The sequence below is a fragment of the Plectropomus leopardus genome, chromosome 15 (genome assembly GCF_026936395.1).
Source record: "Plectropomus leopardus strain MGB_pleo_1.0 chromosome 15, ASM2693639v1, whole genome shotgun sequence".
NCBI lineage: Eukaryota > Metazoa > Chordata > Actinopteri > Perciformes > Serranidae > Plectropomus > Plectropomus leopardus.
Window position 1 is genome coordinate 24808156 of NC_142190.1, and position 19245 is coordinate 24827400.

Below are 19245 nucleotides of genomic sequence, written 5' to 3' on the forward strand. Positions count from 1 at the left end.
TATTTCTGCCTACTTGCAAGCAGATCACAGTTTTAAATTCATGAAAAATAATTTAAAATGCTTAGGAGAATATTCACATTTTACCAGGTGTTGCATGTGGAAACTAAAAGGCAAATGTGGCTCTTCACTGTTTGAAATGACAGAGTCCTGTTTGTAGTTTATACGAGAGCAACTGATTGCTGTCAGAAATTCACCAACCCAATATCCTTTTGTACACGAGACACATTGTTTGAGCTTCACACAAATGCAATTTTAATGGATGACTGATTTTTTAATGGTTGACACATGAGAAAAGTTGCAAAAAATCATTGTGACTGAGTGAAAATGCAGCTGCACCACTACAAAGGAATTATGTGCAGCAGTGATTACGATCACTGTTTATATTTATACAGTTTGATCGTGACGCATCATTTCCAGCTCTTTCAGTTTTTACAGCAAAGGTTAAGCAGATGTTAAATTTGTTTTACTGGAACCGCTTGTATTTGAAGAATTAAATGACCCCTAAATGTTTACTTCTGTAAGTGTCAACACACTGAATTGGTACCACAAGAAGGCATTCAATCCAACACACCATACCAGTTTTTCTGTGTTTATGATAAAAGCTCAGTCTGGTAAATCCCCCTTTAGTTGTTTTGTCTTCTGCAGTTCTGAGGAGAGACAGGTTTAAGCCAGGCAAAAATTTCTGTCATTGTCCTGCTCTGTCTCCAGACCCTCAGGCTTTTTGTTTGAGATTATCTGGCAAATATCTTTATGCTATTAATAACATGTCTTTTGTTTTCACATATTTCATTACTATGAGATTTTTGTTTTCCAGTTTTGGGATGTTTCCTGTTTAAGTCTGTTATATTCTCTTGACGTGCCATGTATCTGTGTTTTTCCTCCAGTATTTATTGTCTGCCCTGCCCTGATATGTTTCACCTGCCCCTCCTTAGTTTTGGAGTCTTCGCATCTTTTGCTCACCTGTTTGCACTTCCCAATTAGTCACTACCAGACTTTTCCTATGTATTTTGGATTTACTTCTTCCTTGTTGCTTGTTTTGCCATAACCTGCATTCCTCTGGACTAAATTCTTGCACTTTTCTTCCTGCCTGCTCAACAGTCAATTCTGCACTTGGATCCAAACCTACAATGCTGAAAGAAGATTTCACTACCTTCACTTTATATTATCGATCCCTAAATATCACTTGTGTTAACTGAGGCAGACACCGTCATTAAGTCATTGTATCCACATTTGTTACTTAAACCGTCTTTACATAAGTGACAGTACTACAGCTCACAGTGCCTCCAACATTACGCTTTATTTAAAACAGGCCACAGAATGAAACAGAAAACAAACACTGCCAATATCCAGTGATTTATGAGACATTTTCTTAATCCCATATTTTGCTGTGACGACCCCTCGCTCCACTAGGTGTGCCATTTTCCTGACTGCTCCTTGTCTTTAAGGATCTGGGTCAAGGCAGAGAGGGTCATCATGAAGCTCATGAGCCGCACCTGGGCCCAGTGGGGTACCAGTACTAAGAAATAACTCAGTAACAGCAGTTTAAATTATCTTGACCCCATAAACACATATAGAAAAAGCCCAGAATAGTCCAACAGGATATGAGAACATGAAAACTGTATGTGAGACATTCATTTTTTGTATTTCAGCACCTGTTTACACTGATGTTTAAGTCTGTATTTCAGAGCAAACATTGGATTTTTATATAAAAACCTGTTTTTTTATATTGCATAGCTCAAAAAAATAATGCTATCATAAACTTTACAATTTAATACGTTAAAAGTAAAAAGGAAAGCGGAGTTTATTTGGTAATATTTGATGTAATGGAGCCATTTTGGCAACAGTTACATTAAGATAGTTTTGCAGGTTAAGTTACAATTGAAACTCTTCAGACACACCTGGCAAGGAGTTTTGGCATTAAGAACAACTGGCACATTCTTTTGTATTAACCCATTCAGAGAAAAAAAGAATCCCACTCAGTCGCATTATAAAATCTGTGAAAGTATGAAATGTGAAATGAAAGACTTCACTGGCTTGATGCATACTATAAAATACTTAACCTTTTCATACATGTTATCCTTATAAACTAGATTAAGAAATAATAATAAAACCTTTGTTGTCTGAACCAGGTGGCAAGAATTCAAAGTACAATTTAACAAGAAAACGTAAAACAGAATTCAATAAAAATTTCTCCACAACATGAAGTGGAGTTATACTGACTGAATCAGCTGGCAAGAGATCTGGCAAATAATAAAACATCAAAAACAAATTCCCAGAGAGTACGCAATTTCTCCTGAATATAACCTTAACAACGTCATCTCTGCTGACTGACTGAGCTGGTGATTATCACTGCAAAGACACAGAGCGATACCTACAACCGTAACATAACATTTCCTGTAAACATGATTGAAAATAATTCATGTAAATTCAAGCATTTGTACAAAACGTCAATAAAACTGGCACGCACAGGACAGTATGTTTGATTAATATAATACTGTTGTACTGTTTTTGGCAAATAACCCAGTGCAACCTTCAGACAAATTTGTAATATCTTCAGTAATCATGCAGTGGTTACAATTTCAGCTGATATCTTTTAGGCATCTTGGAGAGCTTCATTGTGTCATTTTCAAAAAAGGACCCTGAAAAATGTGAAAGGTCGAATTCTACAATAAAAACAACTGATAGATGTGTTGTTAAAGAGCGATGAATTCTTGTCTTTCACACCTCTGCCATTGAATTTCTGGCAAACAGGTTGGTGAACAGAGAGTCTGGCTTCTTCACTTGTCTTGATCTCCCTCTACAATAGAAACAGTTTGCAGTGAGCTTCTAATTGCAGTGTTTATATCAGTGGATGTGCATAATATACTCTATATGTGTGTGTTTACTCACACTTTGAGCACTGCGCCCACACACAGCGACATCACCAGTACGGCGATGATGGCAACAGCAATATATACGTAGACAGGTACTATGTCCCATTCTGGTTCAGGTGCCACGTCACACTTCTCTAAAACCAAAGCAAGAACAAATACACACACAAGTTAAGGTTTATTGACAATTTTTAACATATCTCCTCGTAAAAAGTGTCTATCAAACCTTACAAAGACAAGTCCATAAAAATCTACAAAAACAACAATAAAATTAACTCCATGTCCAAACAAAGCGGAAGTTCCATATTCAAACGTTTGTATATACGCAAGTATGGTGGACATATTTTCGTTGTTTTAGCCGTATTACAACAGAAATTTACATTTTAACTGAGATCACGTCAAACAAAGCTATAATCACATACACACAAATTAAAATAGTCATGCATATAGTGAATCAATTGCACTGTGTGTAAATGGCATTCAGTGGTTAAAGAATAATGGCAGCAGCATGACACACACAGGATATCGTAATCAAGTGTAAAGAGTGTAGCAGATTGTATAATAGTCTGTGTTGAAAGGAGAAGCAAGCCCTGTTAACACATAAGACTCCAATTAGAATTTTTAGTTTTTGACTTCATGAGTTTTGTCTCATTTGCTATCTAGCCAAATACCTAAGCTCTTATAACACTAAAGTTTATCATTAAAGCTCAGTGCTCTTTTAAAATGCATGTTTTCTTTTTTGAATTAATAAAGGCTGTCTGGAGGTCATCAAAAAGAGACTGTGACCTGAGAAAAGGCCTTAATTGCAGCAGAACCAGTTAAATAAAAGATAATATATCACTATAAAATGGATATTGTAATGTTCAGTTGCAAAGTATTAATGTACAGAAAACAACTAGGGGCCTAATGCTGACCCTTGTGGAACACCATTTTAAACCATCTAGAGTGCAATTAAGGACACTCACACCAGCACAGAGTTCCATCAAATATTTTATTCTGTGAAAACATTTTGATGAGTTTCATTTATCAAGCAGAAGTCCTTTTCCTCAGCATTGGTAAAAATTGGGATTTCAACATGAATTAAGTCAGACAAGTCTACTGTCAATAAACTGGCAAGAGATTTGGCAAGTAGGAAACCATTAAACATCAAAACAGAAACCAGAGTAGTTACTTGAGCACTGACGTACATCCAAAAGCTACAACAAGAGTGGAGAAAGGAATGTCTGAAGTCTATTTCAATACTTGATAAATTACGTGGAACAGGCAGTCTCAGGCCTACAGCCATTTACCTTCTGGTGGCAAAAATAAAATACTGGACCCCTACTGAACCCCCCAGCCTTCCACTTTGTACAATGTGTACAGATACTGTCACCTTCAAGTACCCATTAAGTGCATTCAGTGGTATATAGTTAGCAGACATCATGTACTACTCAGAGCCCCATAAATCAACCAGCATTCTCAGAAAAAGCCTGATCATACTTGTAAAGTCAGTACCCTCAAAAGTACAGTTATGTAATATTCCTTTGACAAAAAAAACATGACATACGCCAATGAAGAGAAAAAAGTGCACTGCAGTGCTTGTTGTGGCCAACTCCCTCTCTTTTCCTGCAGGGTGTAGACGTATGAGTCACTAGCGGTGCAACAAATATTTTTTTGGTGCTTTGAATAGTTATATCCTTTTCCACACTCTGTGTATCATATTTAGGCTATTATTACAATATGGGGTTTTCATATTAAATGTGGGCACATTTATTTAAAAAAATAAAATAAAATAAAAAAGACAGTCCCTGTGGGCTTAAAACCTCAAGATGCTACCAATCTGAAAACTCTGTTTACATCAGGTTTTTATTTTTTTTAATGATTTTTTTTTTTAAACAAATGGTCAACATGCTAACATTGGAGGATGATTTACGCTTGGTTGCTGGTGTTGCAAATTTCTCCTTGATTGAATCAGACTAGGATCTTTTGGTATGGGGGCTTAAAGAGACAGGAATTTATATGGAGCATCTTAGACAGAGTGTAAATACAAGTGTTGTTTTTTTACCTTCAAAGCATGTAAACATGTTCTAGTATGAACCTTAAATTAAGAAAAATCAGCAAAATAGGTCCTCTTTTTTAAAAAATGATTAAATAAAATAAAAAATAAATTTACATTGAGAGCCCGGCTACAACAGGGCCTTCGACAGTGCAAAACCGCCTTCTAGTAACCCCAGATAAATGGACAAAAAGTGCAATTTAGGCCTTTCAGGCAGCTGAATGTCTCTTTTTTGAGCTTTAACACTACATTTGTGGTGCACTTATTACTTTAAGCGTCTCACAATAATCATAACATACATTTTGATGCCAATACTTTCTGGGGCCTAAACAGAAGATAATCCTTCTTGCTACCATTCAAGGGACCAGATCTTGGCAGCATCAGTGACTGTAAAAAAAAACAAGACACATTAAACTTTGCACAAATATTGATGTTTGTTTGTTTGTTTGTTTGTTTATTTGTGAATTACTTTATAGAAAAAAAAAAGAAAGCAATAAGTTTTTTGAATATTCACTCATTTTGAATTTGATGCCTACAACACCTATCCAAAAAAGCTGGGACGGGGGCAACAAAAGACTGGGAAAGTTGAGGAATGCTCAAAAAAGTGTGTTATGATTTAGTATAAAAGGAGCATCCCTGAAAGGCTCAGTCGTTCACAAGCAAGGATGGGTGCGAGGTTTACCACTTTGTCCACAACGTACAACTGCAGGGAATTTAGGGATTTTATCGTCTACAGTCCTTAGTATCAAAAGATTCAGAGAATCTGTAGAAATCTGAACTAAAGCAGCAAGGCTGAAAACCAACATTGAATGCCCATGACATGATCCCACAGGCGGCACTGCTTAAATTTGAAATTCCTTCACCGACGGGATACATTGAATAGGCTAGATCTTTTAGGAATGCCTGAGTAGAATTAAAACTGTCAGGAATTAAAACCCATTATTTCATTTATATTATTTGTTTATATCAGTTTGAACATTAAATATCTTGCCTTTGTAGCGTATTTAATTGAGGGCATGGGGGGCGGGTGGGGCATTCTGGGAGACTCCGCCGTCTGCCAGCGGTGGGGCGCCTATCCCCTGGCCGTTCCCCCCAATTTTAAATTGCACCGTAGTCTCTCACACATCTCATAACAACGCCTACATCTACATACACACACCTTCACATGCATACACCCTGCATCCATGTTGGACGGGGGGTCGGCAGGGGTGGGGTGGGGGTCTCCCACAGCCTCGGACCCTGGCCCTGCAGGGCTGGACGGGGGGTCTGTGGTCTGGGGGAGTGGCGTCAGTTCTGCTGCGGGGGTGTCGCTGGTGGCTCTGGGTTGGTGGTCGGCCTCTCTGTGCGGGACTGGGCTGAGTGGTTGCTTGGACCCTGCTGCTGTGTGGCGGTTGCCCTGCCGGGGGTTTGGGTAGCTCTGGGATGGTCTGGACCCTGTCGGCGCCTGTGGAGGGTTTGGCTTCTGGCTGGGCTGGGGGATTGCTCTCCCCGGTCTCCCTGGGGTTTCGCCCCTGGCTGGGGTGGGGTGGGGGGCCGCTGTGGCCCCCCGCCGTCTTCCCCACGGGGTATATGGGTTGGCCCGGGGGCGGTGGGCTGGGTCGTCATGGTGGGCCGTAGCCCGCCCCGTTGGGGCCGAGGGTTGGGGGGGCTCTGGCCTCTCTGGTGCATGGCGGGCTCCCTGCCGGGGTCAGGCGGGTCTCGGGTTGGTGGGGCCCTGTGGCTGTGGGCTCAGATCGTGCCGGGATTGGTGGCCTTGGGCTGGGCCACGGGGCCTCCTGTCCCTTGTCCGTCTGTGGGCTTCCCCCGGCCGGGGGGGTGTTGCCTCTGTGTTCCCTTGCTTGTTCCCCTTGGGTGGGGCGTGGCTGTCTCTGGGGAACGTGGTGTTGGGTCTGTCGTGTTTTGGGGGGCTGTTGGGTGCTCTGATGGCTTGGGTCTTGGCCTGCTTGCCCCTGGGGGTTTGAGGGGTGTTGTTACGCCCCCCCCCCCTGTCAACTATAAACCACATCCAATGACAAACCCTCACACACACACACACAAACACACACACACACACACACACGCATGCACACACACACACGCACACACACACAACACACAACTGATATACAATCACACACGTACAACAGTTACAGTTATGGATGTTATCCATGTCAAGGTTATGTTGGGTAAGTATTTATGCAGTCTGTTTTGTTTTTTTTTTTTTGGGGGGGTTCTTCTGTTTGTTTGTTTATTTTTTATTTATTATTTACTTTATTCTATTCTATTTTAATTTTTAAAAAAATATTCTATTTATTCTATTTATTTATTTTATTTTATTTATTTTTATTTTTTTCCTCTTTTTTACTTACTCATTTCCTGCCTGCTTCCACCGTTAATACTGTTGTAAATACTTGCAGCTGTCATTATTGTAGTTAGCATTGTTGTTATCGTTTTCATTGTCGTTGTTGTTATTGTTGCTGTTGTTTTTGTTGTCTCTTGTGTCTACCCCTCCCCTCTGTGTCCCCCAACCTCTCTCTTTTCTCTCTCCCTATCCTCTCTAACGTTGTGCTGTCCGGTAGCCTTGCCAATAAATCTCAGTACGGACTGCAACAGGAAGAAGTATGTCAGACTCCTCCTTTGCAGAGTAAATCTGTTATGGCACCTCAAGGCATCCAGACCTCTCATACTGCATGCCTAAGCTGCCGAACAGAACAGGTTTAAAAAAAAAAAAAAGAAAAACCGACATCACTCTGTAAAGGATATTACCACGTGGGCTCAGGAACACTTTGAAAAACCATTGTCAGTTAACACACTTCGTCGCAACATCTACAAGTGCAAGTTAAAACTCTACCATGCAAACTGAAAGCCATATATACAACACCCAGAAACGCCGCTGGCATGGGTAAAATACGACAACGGAGACGCCGGACTGCTGAGCAACTGAAGTCGAACATCAAGCAAGAATGGGAAAGAGTTCCACCTACAAAGTTTCAGCAATTAGTGTCCTTGGCTCACACACGCTTATTGAGTGTTGCTAAAAGGAAAGGTGATGTAACACAGTGGTAAACATGTCCCTGTCCCAGCTTTTTTGGAACGTGTTGCAGGCATCAAATTCAAAATGAGTGAATATTTACAAAAAACAATAAAGTTTATCAGTTTGGACATTAAATATCTTGCCTTTGTAGCGTATTTAATTGAATATAGGTTGAAAAGAATTTACAAATCACTGTATTCTGTTTTTATTAATGTTTTACACGTCCCAATTTCAGTGGAACTGGGGTTTGTATAACAGTGCAACATATGTGCAATTTATGTTTTGCAATTTAATAACAAACAATTTTGAATAAGATACAATTAAACTTACTTATTGATGACAATCAGGGTCCTCTAGCTGGGAATCCAGAAAGTATGTGTGCCTCATGAGGACTCGCTGATGTGGCTTTAAACGCAAAAAAACACCTCACCGCTTAAATTTGAAATTCCTTCACCGACGGGATACATTGAATTGGCTAGATCTTTTAGGAATGCCTGAGTAGAATTAAATCTGTCAGGAATTAAAACCCATTATTTCATAAAAGTTATGGGAAGTTTTCCTCTGTGATACATCACTGTATATAGTAAACAGGTTGGACGGGAACATTTTTAATGAAAAACGTTTGTCACACTCGAGTGAACTGATTTCATGCTTGTATTTTTACATTTTTCTTTGTAATAACGACAAGAAAGTACTGGTTTGTTGTAATCGACTGAAACATCATTACCTGGGTGGCATGTCAGACGACTCCACTCACTCCAAAAGCTCTTGTCTGCACAGTACTTGTGCAATCTGGACCGAACTCTGAAGCATTGTCTCTGATTCTCGTGAATGGAGGGCAGAGTGAGGCTCGTCTGTTTGATTGAAATCTTCTGCTGTTAAAATAAGGGAAGAAAATATTTAAATATAAGTTACAGTTAGAAAGTTTTTGCTTTTAGCCCAAAGCCTGAACTGGCTTGAAGCTGCATTCAGGTCTGTCTGTTCAACTGGAAGCTCAAATTCTTATTTATGTGATGAGTAATCAAATATTCTGACTTGCCAAATATTTGAATGTCAGTGAGTTTCGACTCCTCAACAAACTGTTGTTAACAACACACTTTGGTTGTTGACATATAACTTGTCTAATAATTGCGTACTCAGCACTTTGAAAAGTGAATAAATCATTTTAAAACTAATAGAGCAAATGGCAACAAAGTAGGTTGGCCAAGAAAACTAGTCTCTTAAAGCAAACGGTAGATTTAATGTAGGCTTTGTACGTTTCTGCAACCAAGGACATGTTAAATTTGTACATTACATACATAGCCGATATGAGGATGAGGAGACATGTTCTTACAGTAATGCAGTAAACATGTGGTTAGTATGAGGCACAAACACCACAATGTTAGAACTAGGAAAACATTATGTTTTGGTTTCTAATAGGTGGTTTGGTCACCACAAACATGAAATGTCCTGATTGTCTTGTTTCAGTGATCTGCTGTCTAAGTGTCACACCCTCCACCATCCCCTTCTCCATGTGATGCGACAATCATGTAATCTGAACTGCATCACTTTAGAAATGTTGATATGGCAAAAGCAAAGTATTGTAGTTTGCATAAACATATATTGTCAACATTTTATAGTTGTGATTGGGCTAAATTTCTACACAGAAGTACTGGGTTATAACACAAAAATTGAATGAAAATGCAACATGTGTAAAGAAGATGTTTATATGGCTCTCTCCGCAGCCTAATCCTGTTTTTTCCAGATAGCTCTGCAGTGCTTTCATCACGCTTGAATCTGTTAAAGCCCATTCAAAACAAACAAAAGATGGGGAAAGCTATACAACTTCTTCACTACAGGATTTCAGTGATTTTTTTTTCTTACATATTGAGTTATCCATACCGAAGAAATTTTCCCATCAGATCCCTCTTGATTTTGTTCCACCTCCCATTCTAGGCAGTGTCCAGGGATCCTCCCACTAGGACCGTCCCAGTGTAGCTCCAGCTGCATGTCTGGTCCTGTTTGTAGATGCAGCTTCTCAGTGGTTTCAGGCTTTACTGCATAAACAATAAATCAATGAGATTAGTGATTGTGTAAAGAAGCTGAGAGGTAAACAAAGAGCAGATTTTGGTGAGATCACTGTGGAGAGAGTACTGACCTGAAACATGAGGTCAAAATTATTATTATCCTCACTGGGTTTGCATGGTAAGGCTGTATTACTCCAGAGGGTAAACATGCACGTACCTTGGTTTTGGATTTGCAGAGAGATGAATGTTGGCTTCAGGGGTCCTTCAGAAGAGGAGCCATTTACACAGAAGTTGATGTTTGTAAATTCAGGGAGAGATTTCCCTGAGAAGTTGCAGCCACTTCTGGCTCCGCTTGAGTATAGATATTTCGGGCATTCCTCTGCCTGTTCCAGCTCTTTGTGCCTGGGGAAGAGACAGACCGGATAACACACTGCTTACATGCGTGCTGCTATCTATTCATCAAGAGAGCTTTGTGAAGTTGATGAAATTTAAAGATGTTTGCCATATTTTTTCCCATCATTTTAATTCTTCAAGGTTCAGTGGCCTTTGTTTTTGTGAAACTAATTTAACCTTAACACTATTCAAGGTCCAGTGTATAGGGTCTAAGGGGATATGCATTATATTATATTATAATCCAAGTCTTTTTTCTATAGTGTATCCCGATAATAAGAATCATGTTTTCATTACCTTAGAATGAGCCATTTATATGTACATAGCAAGTAATGTGTATGTGTTATGTGAAATTTCTTTATTCAATGTTTCTTCCAGTTTAAATCACTGTGTCCGTTTGAATTGGAGAGGAAGAGACCTCTGTAGATAATTTGGTTCATGGTGAAAATCTCCTGACCATCTAGAGGATAAGTTATCAGAGAAAAATACCCAGGCAGGCAATACCCAGCCACATTACATGCCCTCCGCTGTTTTCTTTCCACAATAAAAGACCAACTTAAATTACTCAAGAGTATTGTGCTAAAAGGTAACTCAACAAAAATAGCTACACAGGGTATATTTTCAGAGCTTATGTAATTTTATAGTTTTGCCCCTTGGTCCTTGTTTTGTCTCTGTACAGTACTGACGCTGAGTGTAGCTCTGTGATTCCACATAGTTTCAACTAGACAACTAGATCTTAATGCTGACAGGCTATCACAGCACTACGCAAAATTCTTGCTGAAATTGGAAAATTTAAACTTGCACGATGGATGCAAAGACGCAAAATACACATTTTCACATCCATGCGTTCATTATGCCGTCTGGCATGAATTTGTGTCTATTCATGTCTCTGCATTGACTTTGTATATCAACGCGCTGTGCAAAAAGCTTGTTTTGCTTTTAGTGTGAACACACCATAAGAGGTAGAAGTTTCAGCTGGTTGCAATCTGCAATTCTCAACACTAGATGCCACTAATCCCCCTAAATCTTAAACACTGAAAACCTTTGAAGAAACTATAACTATCATTTACCATCAGCATCAATTCTCAATATAATCATGAAATCTTGACACTTAAGTAGATGGAAACAAGTCAAGTTTTTCAGATTTATCCTCTTGTGACCTTGAATATCTCTTCTTTTAATGGTTATCCATCCAAAGTTATTGAGATATTTCAATCAAAAACCTCATGGTTGCACGACATGAAAAGCCAGGGGATTGCTAAAATCAGTGTGATTTGTTTTCCAAGGACCATGAATGTCTTAATAAAATTTTAAGGGAATCCATCAAATAGTTATATAGTTCGGGACCAATTGTATCTGACCGACTGAGTGTTGTTGATGGTTACATGCCATACCAGAAATATAGAGTTTGCTGTGAGTTGTCTGGCATCTTTGGGCTTTTTCCCCAACTGCACTCCACGTACTTCATGTTATGGTAAACACAGACAATATCCTGGACGGCAGAACCTACAACACCTAGAGGGAGAAAGTGAAAACCAATCAATGCCAATTCATACATTTTCCAGATATCTTGATGTGACTACAGCAGCGCATGCACATGCAGCAGCCAGTAGCTCCTCAAACCCTTGCTACTTTTATGCTATATTTTTCTTCCTTTTTTTCGACTCAATGGCCCCTTCTGCTAAGGTATGACTTTTCTACAATAAAGAAACACTTATCAAAATCAAGAAAAGTTGTGTCGGGTTTGGACTGAATGCAGCAGACTACAAGAGAATCTGCATCAACGGCAGTCAGTCAGACAAGGGATGGGGCGGCAAAACTGAAAGCACCGGACGAGGAGAGCAAGGAGAGCATTAGGGCGAGGCTGACCCAATTTGGACGGAGACCTGTTCTTCTACCTCGCCTTCATCTGGCTAATGTCTGGTTGCAGGAGAATAAAGTGGATAAGATGTGATTGAGGCTTACTCAGGAACGGGAAATCAGAGACTGCTCTGCACACATCTTCACAGAGAAATGGTTAACCCCACAAGATTAAATTTTTTAGACCACCATTCAAGTTAGCGAGGCACTAATTCGGAAGTCGGTTGCTCACACTTGGCCACACTCAGCCACATTCGGCTGCAGTTAATCTCTATTACGCATGCTCTATGGGCCAATTGATCCAGGTATTTTACACATTTCTGAACCTGGAAAAGGAGCTTTTTCTGCCTTCTGCGCCGGTGAGGAGCTCTCATAGGAATGAACGAGGCCCCACCCCCATGGCTGCATCCCTATAATTTATCCATGCTGGACAGGCAGACCTTGTTGGGAGCCGTAAGGACACGAGACTGCTGCAAATTCAAAAAAATGTACTGCAGAATTGAATGATGCCATCAGCAGCAACATGCCCGAGCGACTGGATGGAATCTTCATAGTAGCTGCTGATTTTAATCGACTCGTCTTTCAACTCCAGCGGTATCAAGGACAAATGTAATTTCATTTTTTAAACTTTGTTTAAACCTTAAACCTTGAGGACTGACCTGTGCTGAGAGGTTTCTGAATCACTTCAGTGTAGCTCTTGCTCTTGATCATAGTGCCGTTGGTGCAGGGTCCACTCAGGAAAGTGTACACTCTCACTGTTACATCTTTCATCAGATCAAACTGGGCACTGTACATCCTCCTAGGTGTCCTGACAGCCTGCCAACCAAGAAACACAACACCATTATTCGGTTTAAATGTTTGTTTACTGTCATCAGACTTTCAACAGAGATGCCTTTACACCATAGACTGTATAGATTATGGAAGAAGCTACCCTGACATCATTGGTTTGTGGACAACTGTTTTGAAGTCATGAGTTTGGGATTTTTTTTTTTTTTTGCCAGAAGTGACCATATTTGGACAAGATGGTGGAGCTTCAGAGGGGCGAGGCATGGATCTGACAAAGAACTCAAGGACACAGCCGTGAAAGTCACTTGTCAGTAACAAAGTAGCAATGCCCTAAAGCATATCCTGCTTTATGATCTATTTTTAAACTAAGTGGGACCATATCTTACACAATAAACAATGTGCTGTTTTGAAGAAGACTTGAAACTAGTGATTGAGACCATAAACTCATTAAGAAAAATATTTACTTAGGTAACAAATCAAGTGAGAAGCCGAACCATTTTCTCAAAGACTTGTATAATATCATGCTGTGTTTACACCGGACATGATGTGAATGTTTGGTGCAGTGAGTTAACATACAAAGTCAATGCAAAGATGTGAAAAACTGACACGTTTCAGTCCTAAGCTTTCTTCTCGCATGTTCTTCAGTGTAACGCTGAAGAAAGCTTAGGTCTGAAACACGTCTGTTTTTGTCTGTGTGTATCAATACACAGTATTAAATGCTTATCGGTGAGTGCTGATGACATCTCTTTACAATTGAGTTTTGAGTCTGCACCCAGAATACTCTAAAGGATTTTTGAGTGAGCACACCACTTCTTTTGTTTTAATATGCTGACAACAATGAACACATTTTGTTTAATGTGACAATGAGACTGGGTGGTGCAAAAATCATGTCGATTTTCATCGTGGTCATAAGTCAAAGTCATCATCACTATAGGCACATATATTTTCATTGTCTTAGTCGAAACATAGTCATCTGTCACACTCATGTGACCTAACTCAGAGCCCAGCATATGTGACACAAACATTACCATGTCTGTTTCTGTTTAATAAACATTCAGCCACGGGTAGAAATTAAACTCATCTATGGATTTTATGATTAGTCCAGTCTTGATCAAGCATATCACTGTGGAATGACAGATGAAATGTTGAAAACTGTGGCTCGGGCATTTGTGGCTTTTTCACAAATAAAAATCCTCAAACAAACAAAAATGCAAGAAGAGGAGAAGAGAGCCATAGCAGCTGGAAAACAAATGCTTAAAGGGTTGGCCCTTGTTCAAAAATATATTTCACAGTGATGAAAGGTTTTTTTAGGGGTAAACTTTACTGAAATATTCTCAGAGGATTACAGAGCCTAGAGGCTGCATGAAATTGAAACCATGTGAACATGTTCTGACACTGAAACACATTAAAACATGATAACAGTTCTCACACTACCCGAGGACATGGCTACAGAACCAAACTAATTTGGAGCAGATTTCCAGTGTTATGGGCTATATACTGCACCCTTTGCTAGAAATTTGAATTATTCAAAACAGACAAAACAATAACCTTTTACAGCTTCCACAGAGCTGGTCTCCTCATGTCAATAAACTAATCAACGAGTTAATACTGCAAAGTTTCACAATAAAAGGGGAACAGAAGATCAGCGTAGGGGACGCAGCATTTCTGAAGCTTAAGAACACCTTTTTTTAAGGTAGAAAATGAACTCTTTTTTTAAGTCAAAAGTTCTTGTCTAACAGATTTACATATTTAATCAGAGTTGTAATAAACGGAGATAGTTTCACGGAGACATTAAAAACATAATTCATTTCCTAACCAGCCTGCTGCATTGCATGGTCCTTTCAATAGCCAGTTTGTCTACTTGATCTTTAATTTCGGCAGGTTCTTATACAATCCTCTCGAATATCCAACAGAATCTCACGATTATTTTTGTTCTCCATCAACATGATCGTTTTAGGAGGTATTCTCAATACAAAAATGTACAGCTGTTAAATTTGTATTTTTGTGTATGAATCTAATTCCATGTAGGAATGAAATTAATTGCTTCATTAGTAGAGCTGATCATGATTTAGCCCATGCTGGCATGAATTATAACCACGTCCGTCAAGATTTCTTTTACTGCAACATTATGATGTCTTGTGAAACCGTGAGGGTTGGGCACATGTTTGTGTGCATGACACACAAAAAAGAAATCAATCAATCATATGTATTTTGGGGAGTTTTTCATATGTCCACTCAAGTGGATTCATCTGTGTTTTCTACAGAAGATAAAAAAAGAAAACTATAAAACTGTATTAAACTATTGTGTTCACATAATTTAAACATATACTCACAGGCTACAATTCTAATCCCTTCTGTATCTCTATTTTTTCATATGAACATTTTCAACATTTGCGTTGCACTTACAGTGACTGGCTAGCAGGTGGCAGTGCATGGCGTTATACACTGTGGTCAGTGGCTGTTGTGCACCTTTAGCATAAAAAAAACATGCATATGCAAAAAATAATAAAATAAAATGGCTATAACCATTGTGTGTGAAAGGGATGAAAATCATTTCTGTCACGAGGTAAGGCAAATTCATCTATGTTAGACTCAAATAAAATGATGAATACTTACACTCCAGCTGTTACTGTATGTGTCGAAGTACTCCAGCTGATACAGTATTGCACTTGCACACTCTTCCCTATTAATCAGACTGGCTGGGGGGCTCCATGTAATCAGGAGATGTCCAAGATGCCCAGGGTCTGATATTACAAGGTCCTGAGGAGGATCCACTGCAGGGGGGGATATAGAGTGATTGTGTGGATCTAATATATATTATATAGCAATTTTAGTAAATCAAGTTAACTATGGTATTCTTCTGGTTGCAAACTAGTCAACCATATTTGTATTTTCAAATTAATTAATTAATTAGTCTGTATTAACAAAACAGAACATCAAGGGCAAAATCCTTGTTATGAAAAAAACAAAACAAAATTGTAATAAATAAAAAGTTAACATAAATCAAGATTAATAGTTATATTCACTTTTTTGAGGCAGTCAGTGTTTTTTTTTTTTTTTTTGAAGTTAGATTAACTTGGCAGATTTTACAGTGTAGGTGTGTTTAGACATCCACACTGACAAATTAGACTTAATTTCTTGGAGGGTTTTGCACAAAGTCGCAACCATACTGGCAAAAACTCTCTGTTTCTGCACACCAATTAATAATCTAAGCTATTTCATTTACTTAGTCTAACCCCCACGTTACATCTCGATGCTGTAGTTATAGGCTATGATTCAAAGATAAACACGTGAAAAACGGCAGGCGGCTGACTTGAATAAGTCCATAATTAAAGACAACAAATCTGGGCTAACCTGTAAGTCCATTGCAGTGCATGCTCTCCCTCCAGGTTATAAAGAGCAGCATCAGTGTCACTTGATGATTCAGCCAGGATTTACTCGCCATGACTGTGTAGCTTACACTTGATTAAAAATAGAACACTGAAAAGAAAATACAGATTTAAAAAACGTTTAAAACAGATAAAAGAGAATACAAATGTGGAAAAAAAATCGAATTTTTAAATTATTTATCAAAATATAAATGATTGCAAAAGCGTGGAAACAAAATAAAAACTTCTCATAATGACCTTTAGGAATTTTCCCAGTGGTACACAATAAAAAAAATGTGTTAAAGCAAAAAACGCTGTCAGACTTAGGAGACTAATGTACTTACATGATTGTGACGGCGCGGTTTTCCTCAGAGGCAGGTTCACACAGAGTTTATGAGACTGCAGCGTGGGAGGACTGACCATGTGTGCTGCTCAAATCACTCTGACACGGAGTTGTTTGTCTCGCCCTGTTGAATGCAATAGGTGAGCAATAGATAATTGTTTTAGTGGAAGAGAAAAGGGTGGTGAGAGGGGAGTAGAGAGAGAGAGAGAGAGAGAGAGGTGGGGGTGGGGGGATAATTTGCTTCAATATATTTACACTCATTTCATATTGGCTGCTGTTCTGTAGCTACAATTTTTATATATATATATATATTTTTTTTTTTTAAAGAGCCACTTGATGGCTCTCTGCATGTATGTGCCATGTCCAGATGATTTTTAAAATCACGAAAAAGATCATGTGTAACCTCAAATTCAGCTATTAGAACCTTTAAAGTCTTTCTAAACGATGTAGCTAAGTAACACTTTCACGTGTGCAGCAGTCTGTGATTCACCAGGTCCATTTCTAACCACAAGAGGTCAGTGAAACAAAGCTTTACCAGTTGGCATTAGATCATTCTTTTAAAAAATCATTTTTTTCTGTGTTTTACTCATTTTCCTTAAATTTGGCAAGTTGTCTTGTGTTGTACTGTGGTGTACTTTGCCATTATTGATTGTTGTCATGGGAACAGTGCAAACAAATACCTGGTTTATCTGATACATTCAACACTTGCTAGGTCCCAGCCAATATCTGTATGTGGGGCTCATGTAGGCAGTAAATAGCCTAGAAAGCGGACCCTATATGTGATTGTCCATATGGTCCAATGCCAAATGTAGTTACTATAGCTGAGGTTCAGGAACAAGACCTTGCATTTCTCTCCCTCTGATTCTAATCACCTGCACCTCCTTAAGTTACCATCTGTACCTCATCAGTTTAATCACCTGCTGGGATGTATGTAGCTGTGTTCAACCACTTCTCCCCTGTTAGTCTCAGTTCTAATGACCACTAACTCCCACCCCCCGAACCCTGCACAGCACAGAGCTGATCAAGACGTGTCCCCCAGTCTGACTCTCATACATGTTCCAGCCTTTCCACGAATTCCATACGAAACATCCATTATCATACCCTGACCCTCTTCTCATTCCTCCCCTCAGCCCCCATCATCCCATTGAATTTGGCCCTGATCCACCATCTATCCGATAATAATGCTTTTCTGACATACATCAAGAGTGGTCCTGTTAGTGAATTCCCCGCATATGTGAGTTTACCCAAGAGGGCCCCAGATGAGCTGACCATTTTCAGCCCATACCCACTTGGTACAAAGGTAGCCCTAGCATAACCTACGTGGGTCTGTCCATCTGGCTTTTTTAGGCTTGTTTTGTTTTATTTGTTTATTTATCTTTTGACTCTACTTTAAGGAACATCTCACCCACAAAATGACATTTGTATATCAGTTACTCACCACGTTATACCACAATTTGTGGAGAAAACTTTTAGTTTTTCTTGTTTGCCTCCACAGTGACACGGAACTCAAAGAATGTGAACACTCTTCATGTACTGAAGTAAATGGGGTCCACATTTAACTACAACAAAGCTATATCAAAATATCCTTCAACAAACCTTTACAGTACAACGCTACAGTTAAATACAAGTGTCATTAATCCAGTCAGTGTTCAGTACTTCCCAAACACATGCATTTTTGCTAAAACATAATACAATTCAATACATGTCAGTAAACAGTTTCATGCACGGCCAAGTAGTTTTGAGCTCTGGTCAAGCAGAACTCATATGCACGTGCACGCTGAGGCAGAGACAGGGTGCGCTTACACAATGTTTTAGAAAAGCTAAATGATTTGGGCAGTACCAAGAACAGTGCTGGACCTAGCACACTCTGGGCCCTAGGCAAACTACGAATGCCTTTGTTCAATTCATGAAGAATGTTTGCCTTTTCAGACTCTCCGTTCTCTGTGGAGGCATGCCAGAAAAACAGTTCAACAGCTGTCAGCTAACTAGAAGACATGACAATTACAAGCAGGCTGAGGCAGGACTCTGGTGGGCAGCAGGACATAAATACAGGTTACCTGCAGATAGATAGGCTGTATTGGACAGGTTAATCCAAGAGGCACACATCACTTGGAACCATTGACATCCAGGGATTGAGTGCAGAAAAAGCAAACAGCACTGCTCAGGAAGGCTGCCAGGATGTTGGAAAGTTTAGCGGATTCTCTTGGAAAGGAGTCAGAATAAACAGACTTGGGTTTCAGACACAGGTGGGACTGCTCTAGATGGCAGCTGAGAAGCTGGAGAGACAAGCAAAACATCTTGGGAAAATCTGGTGGCAGCTGACAGAGGGATTGGATCAGAGGGGTAAGCCCAGAAGCAGCAAAAAAGCAGGACGTTTAAGAAATACTTAAGAACCATGGAAAAGTCAAAACCCAAAGTTACTTAACCAGGGGAAACCTGGAGTCATGATGAGGCTGCTCAGAGGGGGTGGATGCAGATGACTGGGCTCGGAGGAGAACAGTGGAACAGAGGTTGACTGGGACAGTGAGGCATGCAAAATCAGAAGAACGCAGTAGTTTTAAGCATTTGTGTGCT

General features: G+C 39.5%; 1 protein-coding gene across 9 annotated transcripts; it reads right to left on the reverse strand.

The window, feature by feature from the left end:
- Window positions 1-1272: 1272 nt before the first annotated feature.
- il13ra2 (interleukin 13 receptor, alpha 2) lies at window positions 1273-16819 on the reverse strand. Of its 9 annotated transcripts, none has more exons than XM_042499894.2 (10): window positions 16673-16819; window positions 16315-16440; window positions 15577-15734; window positions 12834-12990; window positions 11709-11829; window positions 10142-10326; window positions 9800-9954; window positions 8646-8793; window positions 2890-3007; window positions 1273-2797 (listed from the first exon to the last, which is right to left on the reverse strand). In XM_042499894.2, the coding sequence occupies exons 2-10, from the start codon at window positions 16403-16405 to the stop codon at window positions 2719-2721; spliced, it is 1212 nt and encodes a 403-aa protein (XP_042355828.2). In that variant the 5' UTR covers window positions 16406-16440; window positions 16673-16819; the 3' UTR covers window positions 1273-2718. The 9 variants fall into 9 exon arrangements, with proteins under 9 accessions (XP_042355828.2, XP_042355827.2, XP_087944842.1 ...); XM_042499893.2 differs by having other exon boundaries at window positions 9782-9954; XM_088088716.1 differs by lacking the exons at window positions 1273-2797; window positions 2890-3007 and adding exons at window positions 3843-5292; window positions 8249-8323 and having other exon boundaries at window positions 9782-9954.
- Between the last annotated feature and the right edge of the window lie 2426 nt (window positions 16820-19245).